At 34.3% G+C, this 27369-nt stretch overlaps 3 protein-coding genes and 2 pseudogenes across 11 annotated transcripts; 1 reads left to right on the top strand and 4 right to left on the bottom strand.

Annotated features, from left to right (window-relative positions):
- Positions 1–610: 610 nt before the first annotated feature.
- Positions 611–7654, bottom strand: LOC111289221 (uncharacterized; annotated as a pseudogene). Its single transcript, XR_016346627.1, has 14 exons — positions 7104–7654; positions 6905–6983; positions 6707–6802; positions 6064–6224; positions 5407–5558; positions 4782–4900; positions 4168–4331; positions 3916–3990; positions 2897–2968; positions 2278–2415; positions 1789–1944; positions 1396–1448; positions 1138–1316; positions 611–971 (listed from the first exon to the last, which is right to left on the bottom strand). The product of XR_016346627.1 is annotated as an uncharacterized LOC111289221 (transcript).
- A 143-nt stretch (positions 7655–7797) lies between these two features.
- On the bottom strand, positions 7798–9876 carry LOC111289219 (large ribosomal subunit protein eL15). The gene is made up of 4 exons (XM_022880074.2): positions 9814–9876; positions 9292–9458; positions 8419–8616; positions 7798–8178 (listed from the first exon to the last, which is right to left on the bottom strand). Exons 1-4 carry the CDS (start codon positions 9815–9817, stop codon positions 7933–7935), a joined length of 615 nt encoding a protein of 204 aa, XP_022735809.1. The 5' UTR covers positions 9818–9876; the 3' UTR covers positions 7798–7932.
- Positions 9877–12750: 2874 nt separating this feature from the next.
- Positions 12751–16187, top strand: LOC111290642 (uncharacterized). Of its 2 annotated transcripts, XM_022882044.2 has the most exons (5): positions 12751–12904; positions 13086–13530; positions 14402–14645; positions 14987–15080; positions 15711–16187. In XM_022882044.2, the coding sequence occupies exons 2-5, from the start codon at positions 13088–13090 to the stop codon at positions 15998–16000; spliced, it is 1071 nt and encodes a 356-aa protein (XP_022737779.1). In that variant the 5' UTR covers positions 12751–12904; positions 13086–13087; the 3' UTR covers positions 16001–16187. The 2 variants fall into 2 exon arrangements, with proteins under 2 accessions (XP_022737779.1, XP_022737776.1); XM_022882041.2 differs by having other exon boundaries at positions 12771–13530.
- Positions 15927–20336, bottom strand: LOC111290643 (uncharacterized). 2 transcript variants are annotated; one of them, XR_016346626.1, is made up of 10 exons: positions 20177–20336; positions 19965–20026; positions 19779–19839; positions 18683–18722; positions 17971–18215; positions 17806–17869; positions 17245–17333; positions 16927–17163; positions 16228–16495; positions 15927–16056 (listed from the first exon to the last, which is right to left on the bottom strand). XR_016346626.1 is itself a non-coding variant. In XM_022882045.2 (9 exons), the coding sequence occupies exons 1-9, from the start codon at positions 20210–20212 to the stop codon at positions 16343–16345; spliced, it is 987 nt and encodes a 328-aa protein (XP_022737780.2). In that variant the 5' UTR covers positions 20213–20336; the 3' UTR covers positions 16119–16342. The 2 variants fall into 2 exon arrangements, 1 of the variants encoding a protein (XP_022737780.2); XM_022882045.2 differs by lacking the exon at positions 15927–16056 and having other exon boundaries at positions 16119–16495.
- Positions 20337–20838: 502 nt separating this feature from the next.
- Positions 20839–26913, bottom strand: LOC111291490 (splicing factor-like protein 1 pseudogene; annotated as a pseudogene). Of its 5 annotated transcripts, none has more exons than XR_002690399.2 (3): positions 24376–26913; positions 22832–23084; positions 20839–21181 (listed from the first exon to the last, which is right to left on the bottom strand). The product of XR_002690399.2 is annotated as a splicing factor-like protein 1 pseudogene, transcript variant X2 (transcript). The 5 variants fall into 5 exon arrangements; XR_002690400.2 differs by having other exon boundaries at positions 22971–23084; XR_016346624.1 differs by lacking the exon at positions 22832–23084.
- Between the last annotated feature and the right edge of the window lie 456 nt (positions 26914–27369).

The following is a 27369-nucleotide window of genomic DNA, read 5'->3' as shown; positions in this document are numbered from 1 at the left end:
ATTGAGGTTCTGTTTATTGGCCTTGAGGCTCTGTTTTACCCCTTTTTTTTGGTACTTTTCAAGATAAAAAAAAAAAAACAAAATTATGAAATTCCAGAATAAAAAGAAACAAAAAGACAAACTAAAGTGAAAGCTATCTATTTTTGAAAACCTAAAACGATTTCAAGAATAAATGGAGACAGTAGAAAGCAATTTTTTAACACATTATATTGTCCTGTTATGGTATAAACCATTCCTGTCCTTTGAATGATACAGTTAAAGTAGAGTGTTGGCCCAGTCTACTTAGAAGAAATGAACCCGGTTTTTTTTAACAGCTTTGGTGAATCCCTGGAAGAGGGCAGAGATAAATGCAGAGAAAAGAGAGTGACCACCCCTTGAATCTGCGCAAATTTCTAATCTATCGTTTCTCTGTCAGCGTTCATGGCGAAATCGAAATTGTCACTGACCTTCGGGACAAGCAGTGACGTGAATAGGAAATGTCAGGAAAATAATAGCTTAAAAGTGTAAACCTTTTCAAAAAAACAATAGTGTCAAAAGCCAAATCTAGAATATCCTAGCCTGAAAAAACTGTGAATGCTATATATATCATCAGCTTTATCATGAGAGGACATTCAGAAAAATTCAAAATTCTTGAATTTCTCATCCACTATACCATACAATTCCAACAAATCTATTCTATAATGTCACGAAGAATTTCCTTTGGATTTTTCAATTGAATGAATTTCACAACTCCACCGTAAACCACATCATAACACACTAAGTAAATGAAAAATTATGGGGAATATGAGAAGTAAGCTTAAGGGAAATAATCTCACCTTCAATTTCGAAAAGGAAGTTATGGCGGTTCTTGAGCTTAAGGGAAATAATCTCACCTTCAATTTCGAAAAGGAAGTTATGGCGGTTCTTGATTTCAGTCCAAGTGGTCGCAGAAACGGATAATTTTGTTGATAAAAGGTCTCTCACGACAATAACTACTCATTAAGATAGAAATACTGCGTTAATGAATATGTTTTCTAAATCAAAACATTATAAATGACAAGCACGCATGCATATATAAGGTATAAACCAAAAATAAGATGGTAATAGAGAGTTAGCTTTAAGAAGTTTAGAAAACTTTAAGCACAGGAAGATACTTACATGATGAAGGCAGAGATGCAGAAGAAAGTGAAGCCGATTGAAAAATGAATCAAAATGGACGGCCAAATATTTTCATGGTCCAGAAATACTTTTTCAGAAATAAGAGTAGCTACAGTCGACAGCAACGGAATTGTCCATCCCAAAGGCAGACAGCTGTAGAAAGAAAATGAAGAAGACTCCTGCGGCAAAAAAAGGAAATGAGATCCAATATAAGGTTGAAATTACTACCAAAACATGATTAAATTACACAAGTCATACCTGGAAATAGTGTCTGATGAAAACTGCAGAGTAAATAATCCTCAATATCATATCTATTTAATTGTCAAGTAAATAGAAGGAAATGCTTTTTATAAAGAAACCTTTTTTACAAAAAATGGAGATATTTGAGAATTGAGGAGTTTTATGGGGAGGTCTGTCAAAAGGCCAACCAGCAACACATGCAACACAGAGGCAGAAAATTGTGGAAAAGCTTATATCAGAAATTTTTAAGGATGTGAACATTCATGTCTTTCTTATTATATGCTCAACGCAGTAATACATAACTCTTTTGTGCTGTGCTCAACAGCAGTTTCCTGTGGAACCTGGTTGATTCAACTCACTGAAAGCAAAAACTCACCACTAGGAAAAATAGCCTCAATATGGTAAGGATACTCAAAGAATTTGCAAGAATCAAACCAACAGCACCAGCAGACCGTATTAGTAGGACATTCAATGCTACATATATCAATGAAAATACAAGTAATAAATCATTTGAGCATTTGAGTTGATTCTCTGTTGCAACTGCATGAAGAAATGCTTCAGAAGTCCCTGATGCAAAACCAAATATAAGAATAATATCCTGCATCAACAACTCAAGTGGCAGCAAGAGATATATTCATAATGTAACTGCCAAGAGTATAATCTTCATCCAGCAAAACCAGATAGCTGTATGATATAATGTTGATAACATGATGTAAAACAATCCAGATTTCTGCCAGTGAAGCATGAAATCATAGCACCTTTTTCAAATATACCGGGTATGAGGAAAAAAGCAAAAGAAAAAGAATGAGACAAAGTAACCAAGTTCAAAATGACACTTGAGGATAACATTTAGGCAGCCACATCCATGATTAACAAGCTTAATAATCCAAATTTACTAACCGTTCATGGCCAAAACAATGATATAGAGACAATAATAACGGAGGGCTGCTGAAGCTTCTCCATCACTCCATTTCTGACCTTACAACAGTCTGACGAAAGAATAGGAGTAACTTGGGCCAAATGCCAAAACTATGAGACCTATAAAATAAGTAGTAACTTAAGGAAACATTTAAAAAGAGCGTTATTTAAGAAAAAAAGAAACTGATCTTCAAGCACATAATGGTTGCTGAGGGCATCTGAAACTGAAAGGAATGAAGGTCGTGTTTTGACATGCAATTATGAAATACCATAAGACAAATAAAATAAAGACAGGAATAGAATAAATTTGTTCACTATGGTTACTATTTACTAACATATCACCTCTAAAACAAAGCAAGCATTGAAGATCAGCCAACAGCAATCATAATTTCCATTCATAATGACATGCTTTTACAATTGAAGTCCCAAAATTATGATATTATTCATATATTACTTCCATAATTGATTGAGAATTTCATTATATTACAATATTGTTGGCAATGCCAAGAAAATCCATCCTCAGGAAAAGAGGGAAAATATTGAAAATTACAAAAGGAAAAAAGAAACTCAATAAATTATACAAGATCAATAAAGAATGTACCAATTAGTAAAACAAGCTTCAGGGCCTCAGTAAGACATCTTCCTAAATTCTTTCTTTTCTCTGGAGACTGTCCTGTCGAGATATTTATCAATATGATACAACTTATGATGCACCATCTTAATTAATGAGAATGACCGTTACAAAAGGTAGCATTTAGAAAGTTAAGTCTTCATGGAAGCATGAAGTAGCTAGTTTAGAAGGAAAGGTAGCAGTGTTGTAGTGTGTAGGTAAACTCTTTCCTCTCTGATTGCCAATTAGTTTAGGCCTTAAAGTGCAGAACATAGAAATCAATGAAACATGAACAGGAAGGAAGATTAATGTGCCAAGGGAAGATTCACCATAAAGTGATACCTTGGTGCCAAGTCCCATGAAACAACTTCTATCAAATAGTTGGACCACTAACATAAAAAGTGATACAAATTTCTAATATGGTATTCATTTCATGCACATTATAGAGATAAACAACCAAGCCCAGGAAAGAATATAAGTTATTAACATGCTATATCAGTCATTTAATGTGCCAGCAGCAATTAATTTAATCCATGCTCCCAATCACATGCAATCATAGTCATTGTATAAATGATAAACATATAGAAAATTTCCCATATTTTCTGGGCACCGGAGAGTGCTTCTTTCTTTTCTTTCTCCTAAAATGCACCCAATCTCTCTCTTTTCCCCTGAAAGGAAAATTACTAATTTAATTGAAGCACATCCTATAGCAAGCTGACTTCATTTCCTAGACATGAACGCAATTACTTGAAGTAAAGCAAAAAAAAAAAAGAGCATAACTCTGAGAGTTGGGACAGCATATACAAAGCAATTAACCAAGAATTAAAGTTAGCCATATATCTGATCTTAAAAAAAAGTTGGAACGGGCAATTTGTTTGCTGATGATGAAATAGTAGTTATCCAACAGAATAAAATATACACTGAAAAGGCAATAATAGAATCTAAAAACAAAAAGAACTGTAAGACATACACCTCAGAGAATGACTTAAGGAAAAAGGAGAGTAACAAACCTGATGCTGACCTGGCAAATGTAGCATATGAACTTTCTTCAAAAGGAAGAAACACCAACCTGACAACCAGGCTCCCTAAATTCAACAAACAGGGTGGTTTATATTTGCTCTTTAAAGGTTGAAACTAATCGTATTTTCTCAACTGTAGTAGCAAAAGATCAGATGAATTGCATTATACCAACTAAACAGTCTAATGTCAGAAACCTAATAGCTAAAGTTTGTAGGCATACAGAAATTGGATTGACTACTCACCTAGTTTGTCTATAAGTCCGTAAGCAGCTTGGTTATATGGTGTATCCAACCATACAAGGACCATCTTTTCTCCTTCTTGAAGGATCAACCTTCGGAAAGATTGAAGGGTAAACAACATACACATGTTTGAGAGCTGCTTATCAAAATTCATCATATGTCCTACTCTGCAAAAGTTGAACTTTATATAGAAAATCTGGACAAAAATATTTAAAAGACAGGGCAAGTATTTACTAAATAATTAAGAAAATAAATGTACACTTTAGGCATGAACTGAAAGCAAATTAAAAGAAGCACATCTAGGAGAACCTGATGACTAATTATCTGTAAAGAATCGCACAAAAGGGTTGAAGCCCAACATGTGGATAGGATTCTCAAGGAACTCAGATAAAGCAGTTATGATGACAGCTCTAATGTAGTGTCAGGATGTTACATCATATGAAGAAAGCTTAATGTCCAGTAGGTCAATGTAGAAAATTGACAAAAAGCAGATGCATATACTTATCTACCATTAATTCAAGTTCTCTTTTACCCACAAATAAGGGCAAGGAGAACAAACAATTCAATCATACATATTGCTACAGAGAGAATCAGGTCAAGAAAAAAAGCCCCAGTACCTGAAAGGGAAAAGAGCAGAACTTCTAAATGCACAAAAAAGAAGAAAATAACTCCAGTGGCCCAGAAATAAGCAGGCTCCATATGCTGCTTGAGACAATGCAAAGACAATTCCCTTCTCCTGTAAGAATCAGGATCAAACATGTTCATGAAAATCTTAGGAAGCAAGATCTCACAGCAGACTCACGTAAATCAAAAGAAACCGAAAAAGCTCTATTGGGACAGTAAATAAGTTTAGATGTCTATAAGACAAGCTGAGAAAGATAAAAGAAACAAAACAGGACAAATCACAATATTGGTATTCAAACATGAAAGTTCTTCTAGATCAAGAGTCCAAGATACATGCTTAAGGGCCTAATGATCCACCATAAACGTCATAAACACTACACCTATGCATCACAAGCAGAAGAAAACAACATTAGCTGCTAACCGTCATTCCCTATAACACTAGTGCTTGGTAAAATTAGAACATAAGAACACAACAATATATCTAAGAAAATTAACTCAAGAAGCATTGACAAACATATATGCGAGCATTAACACAGACACAAAAAACACTTTCAAAATAGGACGATCCGCAACATGTACATATTAAGACTCAAAATATAATCCATTTAAAAGCTTTACCATATTAGCTGGGTTCACAATTTGAATATACATTGTTACACAACGCGAAAATGTTGCTGCAGTTTCAACCATTAACCGCAATTTGAGTAGCAACAATGTCTGAGAAAGGATATACAAAGGTTCCGCCAAGAGCTCTAATATACATGCACAACCTGCAAAAAAAATCTAGTGAATCAATTTGTTCTAAAAGCAATATCACCAACAGTGAATAAGTAGTCAACTTATTGCAATTAAGTTGGTCTCAATTGCAGACTCCAGATTCTTTGATTAATTTTAAGCATGTAATATCCTGACTTTAGATGGATATGGTTAATCCAGAAGTGTGAATGTGTGATTAATAGAACAGAAAATCTTTGAACTTTTTTTAAAAAATCCATGCAATGTGTTTATGCTTAAAGTCACTAGGAGTGGCAACACTGGAATACATTACACATTGCAAGAGCCGACATTAACGAGCATGGGGTTAATTTTACAGTGGTTATATCTAAACATGACAAAAACACAAAACTGAAGGCCATTAACTCAATAACTAGCAATAAACAGCAACTTCAAAAGTAATTGAAAGTGAAAAACATGTGAAAAAGATAGGAAATTAATGAATAGAATTTTGAAAGACACAAGAATAGTAGAAAGTTTGGAAGCTGCTATAAGCAATACCATTAATTAAAATAGCTTGAGCATATGGGTCAGAAAGATGTAATTCTTGCCACCAAAAGACAAAGACACATGCTGCAATCGTGATAACCACTCCAAGTGGGAAAGTTAGCCAGGCCACTTTCAACAACATTGCAGCATTATCTTCTGCCGAAGCACCTTCACTGTAGTAAAAGACATGAAATCTGGGAGTAAACAAACAGCTACAACACACAAAGCTAAAAGGTCAGAGGATAAGACCCAAGAGCTAATCTCTTCTGAACCCAATCTAGTGATGATACATAAAATCTAGCTTATATTGACAACAAAGATGACCGAATTGCTCTCATATTATGAAATTTTAAAATCATTTGTTTGCTTTACTGTGTATTTTTATTAATCGAATTTTGCTATGACCCTTAATTATACAAATTAGAAAAAAAAAATTTTGATATTTAAACAACAAATACAAAATCTAAATTAGAGAACCAGCATTAAGCTTAGTACTTCTATAACACTAACTAAAACCCCCAAGTTACTGCCCACTGCCTACGTATGAAGCATTATCAGGCAAAATATAAAACACACAAGCACAAATTACTATAATGAAGCAAATAAGCAGAAACGAATATTACAATGAAATCAATGAAAAGGAGAGAGAAATCACAATCTAATATCTGGAGGCATGCAGGCTCGCCAGAAACCTTCGCGACTAAGAAACAACACGCATGTCACAAACAGATGGAACTGAACTGCATAAACTTGCAACAAAAAAGAAGAACAAATCAATCTCTAATGAATTGAAAGTCAACTTTAAGAACTGATAAATGAAGGCAAAGGCGAAGCATATATAGTTGCAGTTACCGCATAGTCCTCCTTGGTGAGGTGCCTCACTATCCAGGAATTGAATATGAATGGGATTCCTCTTGACAAGAACTGTGTAGCTATATCTCTCAAACGAAATTCAACAAAAATAAAAATAATATTGTTATTAAAATTAAATCAACAGAATTGACGAGTGAGGATTATCAATAAAAGAAGAGAGAATTAAAAGGAGAACCAACCGAATAAGTACTAGAAAGTGTGAGATAGATTTGTACGGTCACTGTCTTTGGGCGTTTCAGATGAAACTGTCGAAGAAGCAATAGACATTTTCGGTCCGATCTTACTATCTATAGCTTTCTGGTGAAGGAAATTGAAATGAGAAAAATTTTCGAGGCCTTAATGTCCAATGAATAGCTTCAATCACAACCACCATTAAGGAGAGAGAATGAGAAGTGAGGAAGATAGCAGATTGAAAGAGGGGATCCACCACTGCAAGCTTCGTCCGGAGACAGCTACGGCGGTAGTTGGAGACGCGACAACATATAACGGGGTCGATAAGTTGAGGAGGAAATCCGTAATCTGTAATTGGACGGAGAAGAAAGACTTATCACTCAGAAAAATCGACCGTGAATAAGTCGTTTACGACTTTATGCCAAACCCAACGGTAAAGGCTTACTGGCCCAAACCAAGACTACGCCAGGCCTTGGGAGAAAGGAAATCCGTAAAGCTTGAAAATTCTTTAAGGAATTTTCATTTTCTTTTATTTGATATTTTCTCCATTTCTTTAGTTTAAATTGTTTCGGCCCTTTCCCATTTCCGTAAATTTGCTTCACGTTTTTCACAGATAAGACAAACACACTCGAAAATATGACAAATCATTAGACAAACTTTTAAGGTATGTTTTTAAGCGAAGAAATATCCCACACGTTTAGATAGCACAAATCTGAATAGTCTCAACATAGATGATTTAAGGATGTCCAAACACAATATAACTGTCTCAAAATTCTCGACCCTACAACAGAAACGAAGGTAAGACAGTAGCAAAAACACCAAATATGGTGAAGAGGTTCAACGGTAGCGGCGAAGAGAGAGAGTGTTGTTTCTCTTCCAGTTTGCCCTTCTTGATGGTCGGGCCTTGTGGTGCAAATGTCCCTTACCACGAAGACCCCTGTATTTCTTGCCAGCAGAGGTGAGTCCACGGAGTTCCCTGTGCTTGTGCACCGGATTGCAGATCCAGTTGATTCTTGGGTCATTGCGGATGGCATTGTGGGCAGGATCAACCAAGATGACCTCAAAGTATTTGTATGTTGAATCCTGCAAAGATAAAATCTCAGAGCATTAAACACCAAACCAAACTAAGTAATCCCACAATAGAATTGGGTATCAATTTCCATATGAAAATTGATATAATCTACAAAGATGAAAGTTATACAATTGATCGGTGTTAATTCTTATGCTATGATCATAAAATGTTTGATCGAATTTACTCAATCAAATCTTTCTCCAAAGAATAACTGATATGTTAAAATAATTGCGCTTGGCGGTAGAAATCACCTCATTGATCCAATACGAGTTCACAACCCTAAGGCCACCAAGCTTCCGACCAGCCCGTTCCTCTGCAACTGATCGTTTGCTGCGCTGGAATTTCAGCTGGGTAACACCCTGGTTTGTGGGTTTCCCATACACTATACCCTTAGGAACTGGTCTCTTTCTTCCACCACGCCTTACACGGACACGATACACAACATAACCCTGTTAAAAAGCAGACTTAGTCACTAGATATAACCTACAGGCAGAAAAAATATTAACAGACACAAAATGTGCTTCATGCAGAAATGACAACAAATTACAACAGGAAACTATATGAAGGCAACCATGCCCATGACAACTTACATATGAGGTATCAGATAATAATCAGATTAAAATATGATTTCCCGAGTTTCACCCAGAAGCAGAAAATGCTTAGATGAAGTAAGTGAATATATATAAAACAAGTAAAACATTGTCATTGCATGCATAAACATTGAATCAAACACTTTATTAAAGTAAAAATATCATAAACTCCACTAAGCAAAGAAAATGCATAATCTAGAATTCTAGATACCACACAGTTCTGGTTTTCAAATCCCTGGAAATAAAAACTTTCCTTCCCACAGTTCCATTCCTTGTTGGATTCCTACTCATGTGTTTTTTAAGTGGATAACAATTCCAAATTGAGATACCAGAAAACACAGTAAGTAAATAACAATAGTTAACCAAGATAGATTGAACCCACACTGGAGAATAGAGTGAAAGCCTTTTATCAACATTACTGCTTGCGGTTTTCAGAAAAAAAAGGATAATCATATAACTACAACAAAACGAATATAATAAACCAAAAATTACAAGATCAAAAACCAATATTAAAGAGACGATTAATCAGTTTACCTGCTTGGCTTTGTAACCCAAGCGACGAGCCTTGTCAGGGCGAGTTGGGTGGTTAACTCGCACAATGGAAGGATGCTGACGGTACTCCCAGCACCTGACCCTCTGCAAGAACCTCATCACATCGGATTGCTTCTTCCTCCATAGCTCTGACACGTACTTATAAGCCCCTAGTTTCACAAAAATCCCAACAAAAATCAAATCATCGCAAATCAGAACCCAAAATGCCAAAACAAAGATTTATCCACATATATAAAAGCAATCAAATATAACCCGAAAAGCCCATTTCTACAATTTAGCACCTAATCGGTCAAAACCAAACCTTCAATAAGTTCATATATTCAATCAGCAAGGGACAAGAAATCAAGCTGAGAAAAACCCATCACTCCACATGAACAAAAAATTAAAAAAAAAACAAGTCCCATATTTAAATCATCGTATTAACGACAGACGGGAAAGCAAATGAGTAACTAACTAGCTCAATCATGACTATCAGATATGAAATGCTAAAGAGAAATGGCGTACCCATGGCTGCTCGAGCTCGCAGTCGTTGGCTTCGGCTAAGGAGCTGCCGAATTTGAGATATATGAACTCGGAGTCTCGTTAGTCGCTAGGGTTTTAGAGGGCATACTGTCATTTGAATTGACAATTTTACCCCTTTCCGGGTCCTGTCCAAGTGGGCTCTCTGGTTCATATTTTAGCTGGACCAAGATTAAAACTGGGCCATGTGAAAATGATTCAAGTCTGTTTATTTTTATTATAATCGGCCTGACCCAAAAATAGGAGTAATAGGCCACAAAATCATACCGAGGCTTGAAATATTTAGGGTCAACCACCCGTTTTGTCTTTCATATAAATAAATAAATTAAAAATATATAAAATATAAATAAAATTAATAATTAACTCGATTAATATCATATCAATTATTAAATTTGATAATTTAAAATACGATATTTCAAATGAATATAAAAAACAAAAATAATACAACTTAAAATTTTAATAATAATTATATTTAAATTTAATAAAATAAAATAAAATAATTTTTATATTTTCATGTTCACATAAATTATAATACGTAATTTTTATATAAAATATTATATGAATACATAAATTTTAATAATTTATACGATACAAAAATAAAAATCATCAAATCTATTAACTATTATGCAAAAAATCAATAAATACATCATTAAAGTTAACGGTTGAAATTAAAAAATTGTTTTATTAACGTACAAAATTTCGATTTCGACATATTATGATAAAAAATTAAATTCATCATTCTATCTAAGGACGGATTGTACAATTAGACCAATTAGTTTTATACTCTAAAAGGAGGGTCTTAATCCAACCATAATATTGTATGCCAATCTTGAATTTCAAGCCTTCAAATTCTCGTATTTTTTCCAAGAATCGAATCCTTTCTTCTGCACTTGACTCTTGTTTCATATATCAATCAAATTCTAAATTTTCCAATTAAAATAAACAAATCCATTAGTGTGAGGAAATAAAATTCGTTAATTAATTAAAGGAAAAATGAAGCAAGGCAATTAGGTGGGCTAAAGCCAACAAAACTTAGGGTCGGTCTATTTGGGAATGCTTGGCAGAGATGGAACGTTTATGTAAATGTCAAATAAAATAAAATAAAATAAAACCCACAAAAGTTAAAACACGGTTCTATCCCTAATCCCCTAATTATTTTGCCAGTCAATTCATAATTTCATATTTGTACAATTACAATGCATTTTGTCTTGTTTTCATCATTTATTAATTCTTAACTTCAGTATTAGACAAAATTTTACTTGTAATTCTTGTTAATTTTTTTGGCATTTTGAACTTATTCTCATTCATATCCCTGTTGGATCTGTTGTTTCTTTAGAGTATTATATATATATTTTTCTTTTTTAAATGATAGAATAATTCAATTCCATTAAGTTAACTTAAGCTTATCCAATCCAAACATTTCCAATTAATTATGAGTTTGCTACTCACCATAATTTTTTAATAATTATAAAAAATTAAACTTAATCATAAAATTAAAATTTTAATATTTTATCAACGACTTAGGTACGACGTTACAAAACTCAAATTAATGCAAGAAAATGAATAGATAAGGGCACAAAGCAACCTGTTGATTTATCACAATTAATTTTTTGTTCTCAAAGGTCAGACAGACAATTAATTATTTAGCAATAATTATTTGAAGTTAATGAAATCATTGAAACCCTAATTATTTGAAGGTAATGAAACCATTCAAATCCTGATTAAAAAAAAATTATTGATACGAAGTTATAATTTTTAAAAGTTTTTAGATTTTACTTAATATATATATTTTTTCATATTGACCTAAAAAAAATTATTTATTTTAGGTCAGTAAATTTATAAAAAATTATATATTTTTTTACAATTTTTCAAAATATTCTAATCTAAACAATTAAAAAAAAATCTAAATTCTTCATCAATCAATAAAATTTGAAAGAAACACTTCATCAACAATTATCTTTTATAATACAAAAGAATTTCACATTATACTTTTAATTGATACTTAATGTCCCAAAGGTAGAGTAAGAATTAAGAGAGTGGAAAAATAGGGGTGAAAATGAAAGATTAATTAAAAATGTGGGTCCCTTGCATAGACCTAGGATTGGGACTCTAGGAGCTTAAATTAATGGTGAAAATTGAAAGATTAATAAATCATGCGAGTCCCAAAACATAAATAGAACTCCGGAGAGGTCACCTGCTGCATCAACCTTTATTCCTTTGATTATAGGGCCTTAATTTATATCATTTTTCAAATTGGCCCCACCGATTTCTGCCAAATTTCGCTCCATTTTGCCTAAAAGCAACACCAATGGCAAGATAAATGCACAATGATTATTAAAATAGGCAGTTGATACCATTATTGAATTATAAATTGTTTTTTTTTTTCAAACAACAATAAAAGGGTCAATGGTTTTAAAATATTAAAATTGTTATTTGAATTCTAGACAATGAGAAATTTAGATTTTGAATTTACTCACCGAACTCCAACTAATTTCCCATAAAAAAATCATCAAATAGAAGAAAAAAAAAAACTAATAAGACTGTGTTATATGTCTTTAATTATATAAAAAAAAGTCGTATTAATTTGTATTAAACATTGACTCATTAAAAAAAATTATAAATGAACTTGAAGTTAAAGTTTTTATTTTTAAAATTTTTAAAATTAATTTAAAAATAATTATGTTAAGAGTCATAGAATCTGTTTATGAAATATTAAATTTTTAATTTTCAGATTTAATTTTTATAATTTTAAATATATAAAAAATAATAATAATGATAGTTTTTATAAAGTAATCCAATGTCCAAGGAAAATAAAATAAAAGTAATATAACCTCTAAAAAGATAAAAGAAGAATCCAATGAATGAAAATAAGAATATGGCAAAGGCACGACATTGCTGTAAAAAAACAAAAGGGTAAAGTTGAAGGGGCCTCCAATGGAAAATAAAAAATAAAAGAAATTGCATTTTCCTATCCTATCCAAACTTCAAACTACAAAGAAACACAGCTCGAAAGCATCACCCGACGCAAAGAGTGTTCTGTCAAAAGTTCTAGTTTTCTAGAGATCGAAAGCAACAGGTGGGTACGAAGACAGAGTAAGAACCTAAGAAAATCTACATCACTAGATTTAATGTGTGTGTGTGTTTTTTTTTTTTTTAATTATTATTAAATTAAATATATAAAAGGATAGCAACTGACAAAAACAACCTCAAAAACTGCTACTTCATAATACATGTTATGATGTTTGGTCGAGGGAAAGGCATGGGAGGAGGGTCAGCAGGGCGAGCCAAAGTGTTAAGGACGGCTGGGAGAGCTGCAGTTTCAAGAACTGGTGCTACCACTGGTAACCCTACAGCTTTCCAAGAACCACTTCATTCTGCTCCTTCTTCTCCAACTTCTGCTTCCCAAAGGCATAATAATAATAACAGTAATGGTTATCTTTCTATTGCTTCTGGGGCTTCTGCCTTTGGTTCTTGTAATGGTGGTGTTCCTATCAGTGCCAATTCTGGGTTGCCAAGTAACCGGCCTGCCTTTGCTTCCTCACCTGTTTCCGCTGCTGCTTCTTGTTGTGATGAGTTTGAGTGGGTGTTTCTGGATGGCTGTGAAGAGGATAAGCCACACCCACATGGGGTTTTTGATGATATTGTTTTAGGAACTGTTCCTTCTGTTGGTGAAGTCCAAAATGTTGTCTCTGCTCTTCAAAGGTTAGTTTTTTTTTTTTTTTTTTTTTCATTTATTTATCATGAATTTTCTTTTATTTTATTTCTTGCAAATTGAAGTGAAAAATATGTTCTCTTTACTTATTGCTGTAGATATTGGAATGATGAAATTATTGATCTTTTCTTGTATTGCTACAGCCATTTTTGTTTTGATTGCACCAGATTAGCACCAAAGCGAATTATCAAATCAAGTTTAATATCTTAATCCTAGTTTAATAATCAACATGATTGATAGTGATGGCGATAGAGAGGGGGAATCAATAGCATACACAGTCAATTAAGAGAAATTTGTGCTACTTTGCAAGCACAATAATGATTTTACACCTAAATGTTTTGGTTAAAATATAAAAAGAATGATTGGAAAATGAAATAAACAAAATAATTTAATTGAACAAAGAAAACAATGATATGAAAAGCGAAATAATCTATTTAAGATATAGTCGCTATTGGAACATTGCGTGATCAACTACAACTATGTTGGTTAATTATTTATATTTTATTATATTTAATTGAACTAAGAAAAGAATAGTTTGAAAACGAAATAACCTATTATAAAATAGTGAAGCATCTTAAGCTATGGATGATGATGACTATGGCTTGAGCTGAAATGATTAATAACAGCACTCAAACAATGATGAGTTCCAAAGTAGTTTAGTTGCTTTTATAATGTCCTTACCAGATACCAGTCAGTAGTAATTACTACTAACTGCAAAATTAAGTTCTAAGAAGATGACATCAAAATTGTGAAATGAACTTAAGATTATTTGATGGTTGCAGCTGTTAAATGCTTAAATAGTAAAATGTGAGAAAAGATTATTTGGCAGTCATTGTTGTTGAATGTCTTTTGTAATTATAGGGTTTTCGATGCAAGCTCGTGTCCCCAGCTTATCAGGGATAAAGTCTCTTATAATGCTGGCAAGGATGTTGCCTATCAAATTTCAAGCCCAACTGACTCGGTGCACTGGGTTCAATCTGCTGGGCCTGAGTTAGATTGGATGGAGCCTTCTCTGCATCTGTATAACACAGGAGCATTGCAACCTTATGGAACAAACAGGGTTTATGATGCTTTCCATTTATTGCAGACAGAGCCGATGGTTAAGGTCTGTTTATTTTACCAACTCTTTGATTCCTGTGCATGACTAGTTCATAGTGAGTAAAAATTTTATGGATTTTCTTGCAAGCTAGTATAGTGTTCATGTTCAAATCAGTAGATTTTGGCACTCTACGGATATCATATCAACAGAAGCACTGTAAATAGTTAGTAAGTAGGTCATTGTGTTTTCAAGCTGCAGAGTATAAAATTGCTAAGCAGTTAGAATACTGGTTTTGTGTTATATTGTTGTCTAAAAGGAAGGTAATAAACATTTGGCTATATTAAGCTCAGCATTATGTTTCATTAAATTATTTCACATATAACACTAAAGTCTTTACTTTTTGGCAGAAAATGGTCATTTCTTTGTCTTCTGATAAAGCTGTCTGGAATGCTGTTTTGAACAATGAGGTGGTGAGGGAGCTGAGAGAGTCATACCATGCAGGTACGTTGGAGTTCTATGAATGTATGTTAATTAAACTTATCAGGTCAGTTCATATTAATCTCATGTTCTTCCATCTAAAAGGATTAACGTTGGGAAAGCATCAGTGCATGTTTCATTGATCATTCACAAAACTCTTGCTGTAGTATCTTGATGACAATATTTAGTGATGTTATTGAATCTAGTCATCTAACTTCCTTTAAGACGTCAGATATCATGGCTTTGCTTAGATAATCAATGGTAATTTGCACTTGACTTGAAGATTTTGTTTCTTAAAATGGAAATCATTTTCCTTTTCGAATATCTGATAATCTGATGTACTACAGAAATTGCATTGATTTGACAGCATCTGAATGTTAGATGGACCATGCTTAGTGCATGCTTAAAACAAGTCAGTACCATTAATGTCATTGCTCTCTTTTTTTTCTTCACATGTTTGATTATGTACTACATCTGATATGGGGCATGCCTCACTTATTGCTTCAGTTTTTGCCTTTTTGGTTAAATCCATTTTCTGGTATGCCTATTTTCCCCTATGTTGATCAATGATATTATAAGCTTTCAGAGAAACATGCAAAAGAAATCTTTACCATCTAGTGACAATATTCACTTGAAATTTACATGATTATGCAGCTGAAGACATTAATCCACTGAGTTCTGATGAGAGTTTGGATGAGAACTCTGATGAATCCAACAATGCAACGAATATTGTGAAGTGGATTTTTGACAACACTAAAGCAAAGGCCATGGATTTATTTGAGAAAATAACAAAGCTAGTCAATGAGTTGTTTAAGCCGCCTCCTGATAATGAGACAACAACAGCAGGAACCCCAGATCCATTTGAGGAAAGGCTGAGAACCTCATTCTTGCTATCTGTTGTAGTCCTGTTGGTTGTGGTTGTGACTCGAGCTCGCACTGCTTGAATATAATTTGACGACATGACGGTTTGTATCTTCAGATTTGGTTCTGTTAGCTCAACCTGTTGTAAGATAATGGACATTGGGACATATTTAAGCTTTATGTCATGCTTGTAAAAGAAAAAAAAAAAACAAAGGGATGTTATTTTAGTTTATGATTGTTAAAGATGTTTGTGTTTTTGTTCCTAATGAATTACAGCCTAAGCACATCTACAAGTAGTTAAACATGCTACCCTGCCGTATTCGCTATACAATTCTAGCTGCATGTTTTCGAAAACATGCTTCAGATGTTTCCCTTCAACATGCTACAAGGTTTGTTTACATCATTGTTAGCTGCCTGTGTCGTTCTCAGCTCAGATCAATCACAGAATCTAGGACAGAACTAATATCCGGAGTGACAACTACCCGTTTATCAAGCTTGCCAACGACACAACACTGTTTCTCTTTGGTGTTGAGCGCTGCAACATCCTGGGCAAATACACAATCTGAACCGGGCGATACCTGCATATAATTTCTCAGCTTATAACTTCAATAACCAAATGCAACAAAAATGTCTAATACAAAGAAGACGAACTCAAAAGATTTTTTTTTTTTTTTAAGCATGCATAACTTGTGGTACTACTAACAGAAGGTATTTGTTCAAGAAGAACAAGAGAGAAAATGCTAATCAAAACAGCTTCCATAAAAATAATTACTACTGTAAAATTTACAATATCCATTCATGGTTTAATGAAAGAAGTGTTTTACTGCATTTCCATTTTTGAGAAAGCTCTAACAGTGTATATAAATCAATCAATCATGAAAATGCAGAGCCTCCAAACGAACAAAGTTACCAAAATGAGTATAAACGTTTGTCCATGTGCATGAGCTACAGATATGCTTCTGACAATGAATGCATCTATAGGTACAGGCAAGGTTGATGTATGACTTACATCATATAGTGTTTCTCCCAGCTTCAACTTGACGGCTCCACTCTTGTAAACCAGCATTTTCCCCATATATCCCCCTGGCAACTCTTCTAACGGGCAGCCTTTCTTTAAATCACCAAACCTCTCTAAAGATACTGAGTTCTCAGCCTTCTCTTTCCCCTTGGTGCTAGCTGGTTGCTTAAGTACGGGAAGATTAGTGGGAAGCTGAAAGAAAAACATCTTTCCTTTCTCACCTTCCTCCTGTCATCAATGATCATTATTTAGATAGTTTTTTCAAATATGTCTAATTTATGAGACTGGAACATTAATATAATCACCAACCAGTAGTCCAAGATCTGAAGCAGGATTAATAGTGTTCTCATCATACTCCTTTCTAGCAGCCTCTACAAATTCTGCCTGATCAAGAAGTTCTACAAGCATAACAAGAAAACATGCTCAGGAAATATAGCTCAAACGAGCAAAAAGGGTGTCACTAATGATTACACGCAGTCTCTATACAAATTTTGAACCTTACAGGTAGTGGACCATATTCATGTAAAGAATATTATCATCTCAAATTTCAAGAGTCATCTCAGCCATTTTATCATTATTACTACAATTTTTGCACAGATAATTTTTTTTAGTTAATTCTTTTGTCCTTGTAAGTTTGCTATTCAGCTTCACTTACAAGTTACAAGGACTAATATGCCACCAGGAAAGATCAGAAAACATTGTAGACTTCATTTGAATCATTTTGTTATTGTTGATGTGAATCAAAATTTGACTCACTGGTAACAGTCCTGAAAGCATTCTAAGAAGGACCAGTGATCTCTTTCTACAGGAGAAAAGTACTATATATCCCTTGAATCTAGGAATCAGTCATTTTAGTCGCCGAAAGCTTACCAGGGTCACCGGACCAAGGTCTCCTCAGAGGAAGGGTAATAGGATAGTAAGTATGGTGGTAATCCTGCAATCTCATGGAACCAAACAGTGTCAGTCTGACAGAGGCAAACAGAGGCATGAGTGTGCACTCATTCACAGACACACAAAAAAAGAACAAAATTTTACCCATGGTTCACTGTATTCTCTCTTGGTTTTTGGTGCCAATGCTTCAATAGCATCTGAAGAACATACACCAGTGCCATCATCCTTGGAAGTTGAAGGCAAAGAACCTATCATTTGCCCATCATTATCATCAGGACTCCTCTGCCTCGAGTCAGTTGTTTTACCAGAGCTCTCACCCTTTTGAGCGCCATAAGTCCTCAATAAAGTGGATGATGGGGCTCCGGGACCAAATGCAATTTGCAGTGAGGCTGCAGGTTTGAAATTTGAAAATTAGCAGCAGAAAATTCTGTGCAAATAATTAATTTAACTCAAAATTGTTAATTGATTTAAAGGTGGAGCCATTGATAATCTTTCAGTATGTAAATTTATCTAAACCACAACAATAAGTTAGGCATTTCCCACGACATAGGGTTGGTTTTATAAATCATACCTATACTACATATCTTTCAAGTTAGATTACCAAGGGTCTTCCCTAAATGCATTCTTCTGAACTCATAATTGTAATCCTTTTCGCTCACGTTGACTAACTAGAGAAACTATAGAAGACTTCAAATCTATATAAGAAGATAAGCAGGGTAATCACTGCTAGTTTATATGGTATATAAGCCCCAGTCTCATCAAAGTTTATAATAATTCCGGTATAATTCACATCATGATAGTATGAACGATAACATATCAAACGAAAGAAATGAAAGAAAAGCTAATGTGGGATTACATTTCTTTTCAACCTTAGGCTTTTGACGTGTTAGATTCTCCTGCAAAATACAAAAACAAACAACTGAGTTTTTGGTCCAAGCAAGGATATATACAGGTTGGGTTCAAATATCACACAGACTTATTTACTTGTAATAAAATAAAAGAGAAAATCAAAAGCCATCCAGTTTATGTCTTAACATTTAGTATTAAAATGAACACGGGAAATTGTTCAAACTAGGGAAATTACATCCTGGCCACTATTTTGTTGAGTATTTGTCTTTTTTTTATTAAAATGAAGGAAGAACAAATATAATTTGTGAGGACACAAAATTTATAACGTACACACATAATAATTTTCTTCTATATTCATGCACTCACACACTAATTTGTTATACACTCACATATATGCTATTATTTCCTTTTATTACAACTCACGATCCAGTTTGCCAAAGAAAGGCCTGGATTCAATTGAACCGATGGAATATTCATTATTCGGATTTAATTTGAATAAAATTTAAATTTAATTTAATAATTATTGAATTAAATTTAAATAATTTAATTTATTAAATTAAATTTAATTATTTAATATTTTATTTAAATAATTTATTAATCTAATTAAAATTTTAAATTTTAATATATTTTTATTAATTTTATTAAAAAATTATTATTTTATATTTATATATACATATATCAATTTGAACTTAAATTTAAATATATAACTAAACTTAAAATCAAATATGAAAATCAAATTTATTTTTATTAAAGGAGTTTAATTGAATAAATTTAAATAATTTAATTTTTTTTCTTTAATTGAATTTAAATTTAAAAATTAAAACTTTTCAAACCAATTTTTGAATAATAAATTTCAAATCGAACTTAAATTTTTTATTACATCGATTTATCTCGATTATATTTCGAAATCCAAATATGCCTAAATAGATTTTTTAAAGCACTGGCCAGAATGAAAAAAATATTTAAAGCGAAAGAACTGATTGGACCAAATAAGGCGAAAATAAACAGAATTTAAAGAAAAAAAAAAGGTATCTATTAGCAGTACTATATAAAGAACTCCTGGAAAAGATTCAATAAGATTATTCGTAAAAATTTGAACGTACGTTGAAACGACTCAGAAGATACTGAGCTTGAGCAGCTTCTCCATCTTCATCCCTCGCTTCACTGCAATTTTTTAACGATGAAATTTATTTTTATTAGGTTTTAAAAAACATTAATATAATAATAAATTAAAAGAAAATAGAAGTAGTGAAAAAGAAAAAGGGATAAAGTAGAAGAGGGAAGAGTACGATTTGGTAACCGTGAGTTTGGGCTTTCTTGAAGATTGAGGAGCTTTGGGAGCGAATCGAAGCTGCATAAGAAGAAAGGTTAAACTATTACAGACATAATTGAATCCAAAAATATATAAGAGGGCTTATATCTGCAGATCTCGAAATTTGACGAAATCAAAAATCGAGAAAGAAAATTGAAGCAATTGAGAAATATATTTCAGTATTGTTACCTTTCGCCGGCCAGAAGAAGGCCCGTCCCCGTCCATGGCGGGTTACAGTTTCAGATTGAAGACAAAGGAAAAGCAAAAAATGGAAAATGAAAAGCTTCGAACCCTAGACCTCGTGCTCTTATCTCAGGGACTCTACCATCGGGGATATATTAATTTCCAGGAAAGTGTCTGCAACTCTACATATATAAAGGTTATATTGTATAAATAGTAGAGTAACGATTTATTTTTTGATGATAAATTTATCTAATTGGTTAAGAAAGTAATGGGTCATCAGTTTGAATAATATTATTTTCATAAAAATCGTGTAGAAAAATGTTTAAATTTGAATAACAAATTCTCGAGTCAATAAAGTAGCAATTTTTTAAAGAGTTCCGTCTTGTTTTAATTTGATATTTTTACAAAATATTTTTTTTATTATCATTGTTTATGGTCTAAATTATTTTATTTATTTTTATGTTTAACAATTTTATTTTATAATTTTAGCTTTATCATTATTCTAAACTTTTATCATTATTTTTTATTTTATCCATTTTTTTTTCAATTTTGGATTTGAACTAAATTCATTGGGTCGAGAAATAAAACAATTTGAACCGTCAATTACACCAGCAGCTTATTAACTTCCTTTTTTCTTTTTTTTTTTTCTCCCCAAATTAGAGTCAAAATGCCTTAAAACATTGATTTGGGTTTAATTGTAAAATAAACTATCATAAGATATATGTCACACTGATCATCAATCTTACAAGAATAAAAAAACACCCCTCCCCATATGTAACATAGGGATAAAAAACCAATATCAGCCAACAGCTTTTCATAAGCTACAAAGACGCAAATTCCGGATGAGATCTAAGTTAGCCACAAAGACGAATAAGGCTACCTAAGATGCACACCACGGCATCTCTCACGCAAGGAAAGACGCGTTCTGCAACTTACTGCCCCGCCAAAATTTACGTTAGCCAAATCTTACAGGTCAAGCCACATCATTTTTACACCCACAATTGGGCACCCCTGCAATAGTAAACTTTTCATAAAATGTCACACACAAAACGTTTTTTTTTTTACCATTGAACAAAACTATGATCAAATAACAACCATCCAATCAGCAAAAGACTATATTATGCTTTGAGTTCAAACCCCTCTCCCAATGGAAGAAGCGTTTCTCACTCATTCCTTCACTCACAACATGAGAGCAAGGCCATTCTATCTAGGAGGCCAGTGGCTGTTGCACCTCGCAAAAATATCTTATTATCTCAAATGAGGAATGCCCCGACCAACTTGTACATAAAAGGTCAGATAAAGTTGAAAAAGAAAATTATGAAAAAGAAAGCCACTAACTGGCTGATTCTGCCTCAGCATTTAACTTTGGATTACAGAATGAGAAACACATGACAAGAGAAAGCCATGGTATGGTTGTTTCAGCATTAGATAAAGACTTGGGAAAAATATGCAGATCAATCTTTGTTTGAAAGTACTACAAGCCTTACATATGCCAAAGCGCAAAACAAACAAGCAAAAGAAGAAAGCCAAAGTGGTCAATCAGTTTAGGCACAGATATAAACACACCAAAATGAGCTGTTTCGAAATTCACAATAAAACCTGAAATGACAGCTACCTGTTCAATAATTTTTATCACGGGCAAATTCTTCAAAAAAGCAACATGATCAAACAATAATTTTCATCTTTTCATAATATGACACCAAAATTCATCCTTGAAAACCAGGCTCCTATTCTAAATTTTTTGATAAATAAGAGAGAGAGAGAGAGAGAGAGAGACTAAGATCAATAAAGCATCAACAACAAAATTTAAATTATTAAAAGCTGGGGAAGGAGCTAAGCAATACTCTGCCCTAGTAGACAAAAACTACATCTAATATATATAACTGTTATTCTGAGGCAATGCATGATTTTAAAAGCAACACTGGCCCTTCCACCAAACACAGTTTAAACATATCTATGTAGCACAATAATTGACATGATTTGACATGTGAAAAATAGTTGCCATGGAGCTTGCATGCTGTTCAAAAAGAGTTAAAACTAAAAAAAGAATATGAAATGAATTCTACCCTCTAATAGTCTAAATAAATGATCTTAGAAATATCATAGGAGAAACTTGTACCATTTGTAGTTGTATTGATTCAAAATAACCTTGACAAACAAGTGGTTATAAATTAAGAAGAATGGTTTCCAGCAGCAAAGGTCTAAATAAACATATTAAGGTTACCTATATAGTGGATCATAGAATGGGTAACCAATTCTTCAGTCCAACAAAGCTTTATAATCATCTTGTCAATTCTTTATGAAGTATCAAACTAAATTATACCAAACATCAATTTTCTACAAGGCCCTAATAGCTGTTGAGAGTGTACAATTTCTATCTTAAGCAGACAAATAGAACAATCAAAACCTATTAAAGATGTATTATTATCTCAAATGATTGATCTGTTCCTAACCAGTCCACTTATGAATAACTGAATGAATGCCCCGCAATACTCATATACATACTCTTTCTCATGACCTAAAGCAAAATTCTCTCTAAATTTACAACTATCCTATCAAATTTAAGTTGAACCATGCTCAACCTTGATTGATGAATCAAACACCTCACAATAATTTCCCATAATAACTGCAATCATAGAAGCAATTTTCTCAGTTCAATACCCAGAAAAACAATATTGAAAACCCGGTGGCTACAAAGACATGAATGGTTTCTTTCACCTGCCAAATCTGAACTTAGAAGATACATCAGTGTAACATGAAGACAAAGGGAATCACAGAAAACATTCAAATAGATATATACCTAATTGAGGGAGAATCCACATACTCCAGCAGCCTTAATTACCTTCAACAAAACGAAACACGAAATGGTTGCCAGGGAAGCTTCGAGGCAAGGAAACTTGGCAAATTTAATATCCTTACAAATAAAAGGGTATTATAACCAGAAAATAGTATAGTATGCTAGGCAAATTAACAAAGCCGTTAAACAATCCCCCAGAGAAGTAAAATGTAATAACAAAAATTGTCAGTAACAGTTGTTGAAAAAAGCTTGACAAAAGGAACCATAGTCGAACATTAGCAATCAGACATAAAACAGAAGCCAATAAGAATTCACAGAAAATAAAACCAAGTCCTACAGGAGCAGTGAAATATTTAATATTAATAAAATTTGAATGGCCTCTCCAGAATGCAACTTCATGAACTGAACATTTATCCAAGTCTCTGCAAATTTCATAACAGTACAGCAAGGTTAAAGATGTGAGTCCCAAACTTCCAACAAAGTCATGGCAAGAGGTAAGAAATCAGGTTCACAAGAGCTCCAAGAAACATCAGTCCTGTAAAATTATACAATAGTAACAAGGGAAAGGGTTAAGAAATGCAAACATAAAATAACAGCAAACTCGGAAGATAAAGTTGGTAGCATTCATGTGAGAAACCCAAATACAGAAGGCATTTTCTCATAGGAAAATATGTGGATACCGTAAGATCCAAGCATCACCAAATCCATCACTGCACTATAATGTCAAATTATAATCTTAATCATGAAAAAGATGGTCACAAATTTGTGGGATATCACTTTTTTTTTGGCAAAGTAAAGCATTAAAAAAAGTTAACACTTGAAACCCTTTCATATTTAGTAAGACGTCCAACAATTGAAAGTCATTAGAATAGGACTGGTTTGAAAACTTCTTTCCTTTTCAAGTATAGAAACAGTCACGTAAGATTACCCAGATAAAATGGTAAAGATGGTAAAAAGCAAAGTTCAATGGTAAAGGATATAAAGTTAAGAAACAATCCAATTGAAAACTCCTATCATTAATCTGATCACGTACCGATAGAATTTCCTTCTTTTAGATCAGTTTCTTCTTTAATACAAAAAATATAAAACAAAGAAAGTACTCTCAATCATAACTTGAACTTCTGCCCTTTTCAAGCTCTTGATCCTACGTAAGATATATGTGCATTTGTATTCCTTTCACATAAAGAACAAGATTAGAAACGACAGTTGGCCTTTCTTAGTAGAAACCAAAACTTAAAAAATAATGCAGCATGTACAAATGAGCAGTTTGCTTTTACAGTCATGACCAGGACATATGGAAAACTGCTAAGGATCTTCAGATGGTTAATTGGTTGTTTATCAAAAATGAAACAAAAAATTAGTAAACTACACATGGCTATAGAAGAAGCAAATAGGTTTAACATATTACCTCTCCACATATAACTATCAATGGAAGTATCTGCATCACTTCATCTCTGCCATAAACTTCTCATACTCAGCATCTGCACCATATGTTGTTTTCTCTGCAGAGGAGACTGTGGGAGGCAAAGGAGGATTTGGTGCCCAAGGCACATTATTAGTGCTCTGGGAATGGTCCACTGAAGATGTACGTGCTGGAGTAAGGGGAGGAGGAACTGCATTGTAATAGGAAGAATAGCCTAATGAAGATGTTTGGTATGCAGTTTGCGAGTTTGGTGGCATTGCAGTCATTGAGTTCCCATAGATATTTGTAGGAACAGCAGGGGCAGAGGTACTGTTTTCAGATTGCACTCCAGGTGGGAAACTTTGAGGTGTTTCACTAGGAGTAACAGGTGGAGGTGGAACACCAGGGGGAACTGTCTGCATTTGTGGGGGAAATTGCAAGCCATAAGGAGGCATTGGCTGACCTGGAACAGGAGGATACATGGTTGATCCAGGAGGCGGAGGAGGAGGGGCATAGGAAGCATACGGAGGAGGAACAGGTGGTCCCCATGGAACTGGATTCCCTGCATAACTAGCAGGAACAGAATTAGGAAGGGGACCTCCAGTTGTGAATTGCTGTGATGGATAGGCACCGACTGGCTGACTAGAAACAGGGTAAGTGGACATTGTTGATGTGGGAGGACCAGGAGGTACAGTAGGCTGTTGTGGCTTGCCAGCAACTCTCACAGCAATGGTTCTCCCCTCTAGACGATAACCATTCATTCCCTTAATAGCATTGTTCGCCATGTCAACATTGGCATACTTCACAAAACCATACCCTTTACTCAGTCCAATAATCCGGTCCTTGATTACCTTTGCCATCACAATATCACCATAAGATGAAAACAAACTTATCAAAGCATCATCATCAAGATTGGGAGGCAAGTATCCAATGTACAAATTAGTATCATCATATTCCTTGGGGGGCTTAATAGCATTGGACCCTAAGCCAGGGTGTGCACTTGCAGCACTTCCATTGTTACTAGCCCAAGGAGGATCGCTTCCAGAACTGACAGTTGAAGAGTTTTGCTTGCTTGCGGAATCTGGAACAGTACCTCCTAACTCAGCCAAGAAATTCTGATATTCATCATCCATTTTCTTTCCAGTTGTTCCCTTCATTGGACAATCGATTGTTGGATGCCCACCATCACCACAAATCTTACATAAAACATCACTCTTAAAAGTTGAAGTACGGGAAGGACAAGCATACTGACGGTGTCCCGGCTCACCACACAACCTACAATACTCTTCATCTCTTATCGTTCCATTCAAGGCAGCAAGTTCCCTCAACTGTTGCCTCTTATGCTCATTTAATACTTCATCAACAGGCTGCAAGAGCTTTTCCACCATTGCTGCAGCAGCATCAAGTGATTCTTGTGTTTCAGCCTCAACTAAAACATGCAAGTCCTCATTCTCTGAAGGATCAGGCTTCAAATCCCTCTTCTGCTGCAACCTACCTTCCTTCACCGAACCTTTACCCCTAATTACAATCTTTGCACCCGTATCCTTCTCCATCCTCTTTTGTGTATTCCCTCTTGGCCCAATAATTAACCCGATAAAATTGTAACCCGGGTACTCTTTCATCGGTATATAAAGCTTCTTCTGAAGCTTTGGTGGCCTATAGTCAGCTGGAGGCTTAAATGCTGGATTCTTCTTAAGAATCTGAGATATAATTTCTTGTCGCTCTTTTGTCAATCTCTCTCTTGCCCTATATTCCCTGGTATTAATCCTAATTCCCATATTATCATATATTGGTTCAGGAGAGGGAGACCTAGCCCCCTCAGGTCTATCATCCAAAGGCAATCCAGATTGCAACATCCTACTAATCTCTAGCAACCTACTATTCAAAGCTTGAATCTCAGGGTCAAATTGGATACCTCCAGTGAAATCTTTCATGAAATCAGGGAGCTGAATTACCTGTTTCGGCTCATCATCTGCCCATCGGGACTTCCTCTTCTTGGTTCCACCGCCCGTCTCATCATTCCCGCTCTGGTTGTTGTTCGAATCGGAAGGCGGGTCCCACCTGCTCCTCCTTCGCCTTCGGCTGGTGGTTTCCTCTTCTCCGCCAGAGTAATCCCTGTCAGTGGTGCCGCTATGAGTGTTAGTTAACCCATTTTCAGACAGTAGAGGCTTCTGGATCTCGGGCTTCGATGAAGAATTATTGTTTATAGTATTGGAATCGGCATCGTGATCAACCTGGACATCGTTGTTGTTATTGTTGTAGCCATGATCAGGGTCGGATCCTAGGGTTTTGGAAAAATCGGAGTCGACGGATTGCGACGACGGTGGAGGCTGCGGGTAATCGGGGGCTAAAGTTTCGGGAGGCGTAGGAGGGTTTTGGTTGTAAAAATTTAGGGTTTGTGCAGAAAATGATTGGGGATCATTAGGGCTTGCTTCGACAGAATCCATCGGAAAGAAGCCAAACAAAGAGATGAGAGGGCCTTAGGGTTTGAGTTAGATAGAGAAGAAGAGGAACAGACGAAAACTTCTGGAGACGCTTTTCCGTAAAGTAAAACCTGAGTTCGGGTTGGTCAGTTTATAGGTATTAGGCGGTGCGGTGCAGCGCGCTCTGCGTCTCTTTTGTTGAATTCGGATCTGAAATGTGGCTTTCGAGTTCGACCCATCAAAGTATGAGTGGTTGGTTCTTTCGGGGTCGGATCCAAGCCATGTTGGTCTAATTGGATTGGAGCGCCCGAGCCCAACAATTACTGGGCCATCGCTTTGGTCCCAACCGATCATATATGCCTAATGCTTTTAGCCGATCACGAAATTTTTTTAAAAGAAATTTCATATGTTGGACGATGAGTTCATAACTAACTAATCATACATTTAAATTCCTAAATTAAGGTTGAAAATTTTCCATATTATTAATTAGTTTTTAAAAATAAACACAATATATTAATTTTTTAATAAAATTAATAAGAAATAAAGCCAACTTTGTTTATATGACATGTTTCTTGTT

This window comes from Durio zibethinus, chromosome 11 (assembly GCF_047325235.1).
Source record: "Durio zibethinus cultivar Kanyao isolate XHJ-2024 chromosome 11, ASM4732523v1, whole genome shotgun sequence".
In the NCBI taxonomy this organism is placed as follows: Eukaryota; Viridiplantae; Streptophyta; class Magnoliopsida; order Malvales; family Malvaceae; genus Durio; species Durio zibethinus.
Note: the sequence above shows the minus strand (reverse complement) of the source record. Positions and strands in the feature narration are given on the sequence as shown.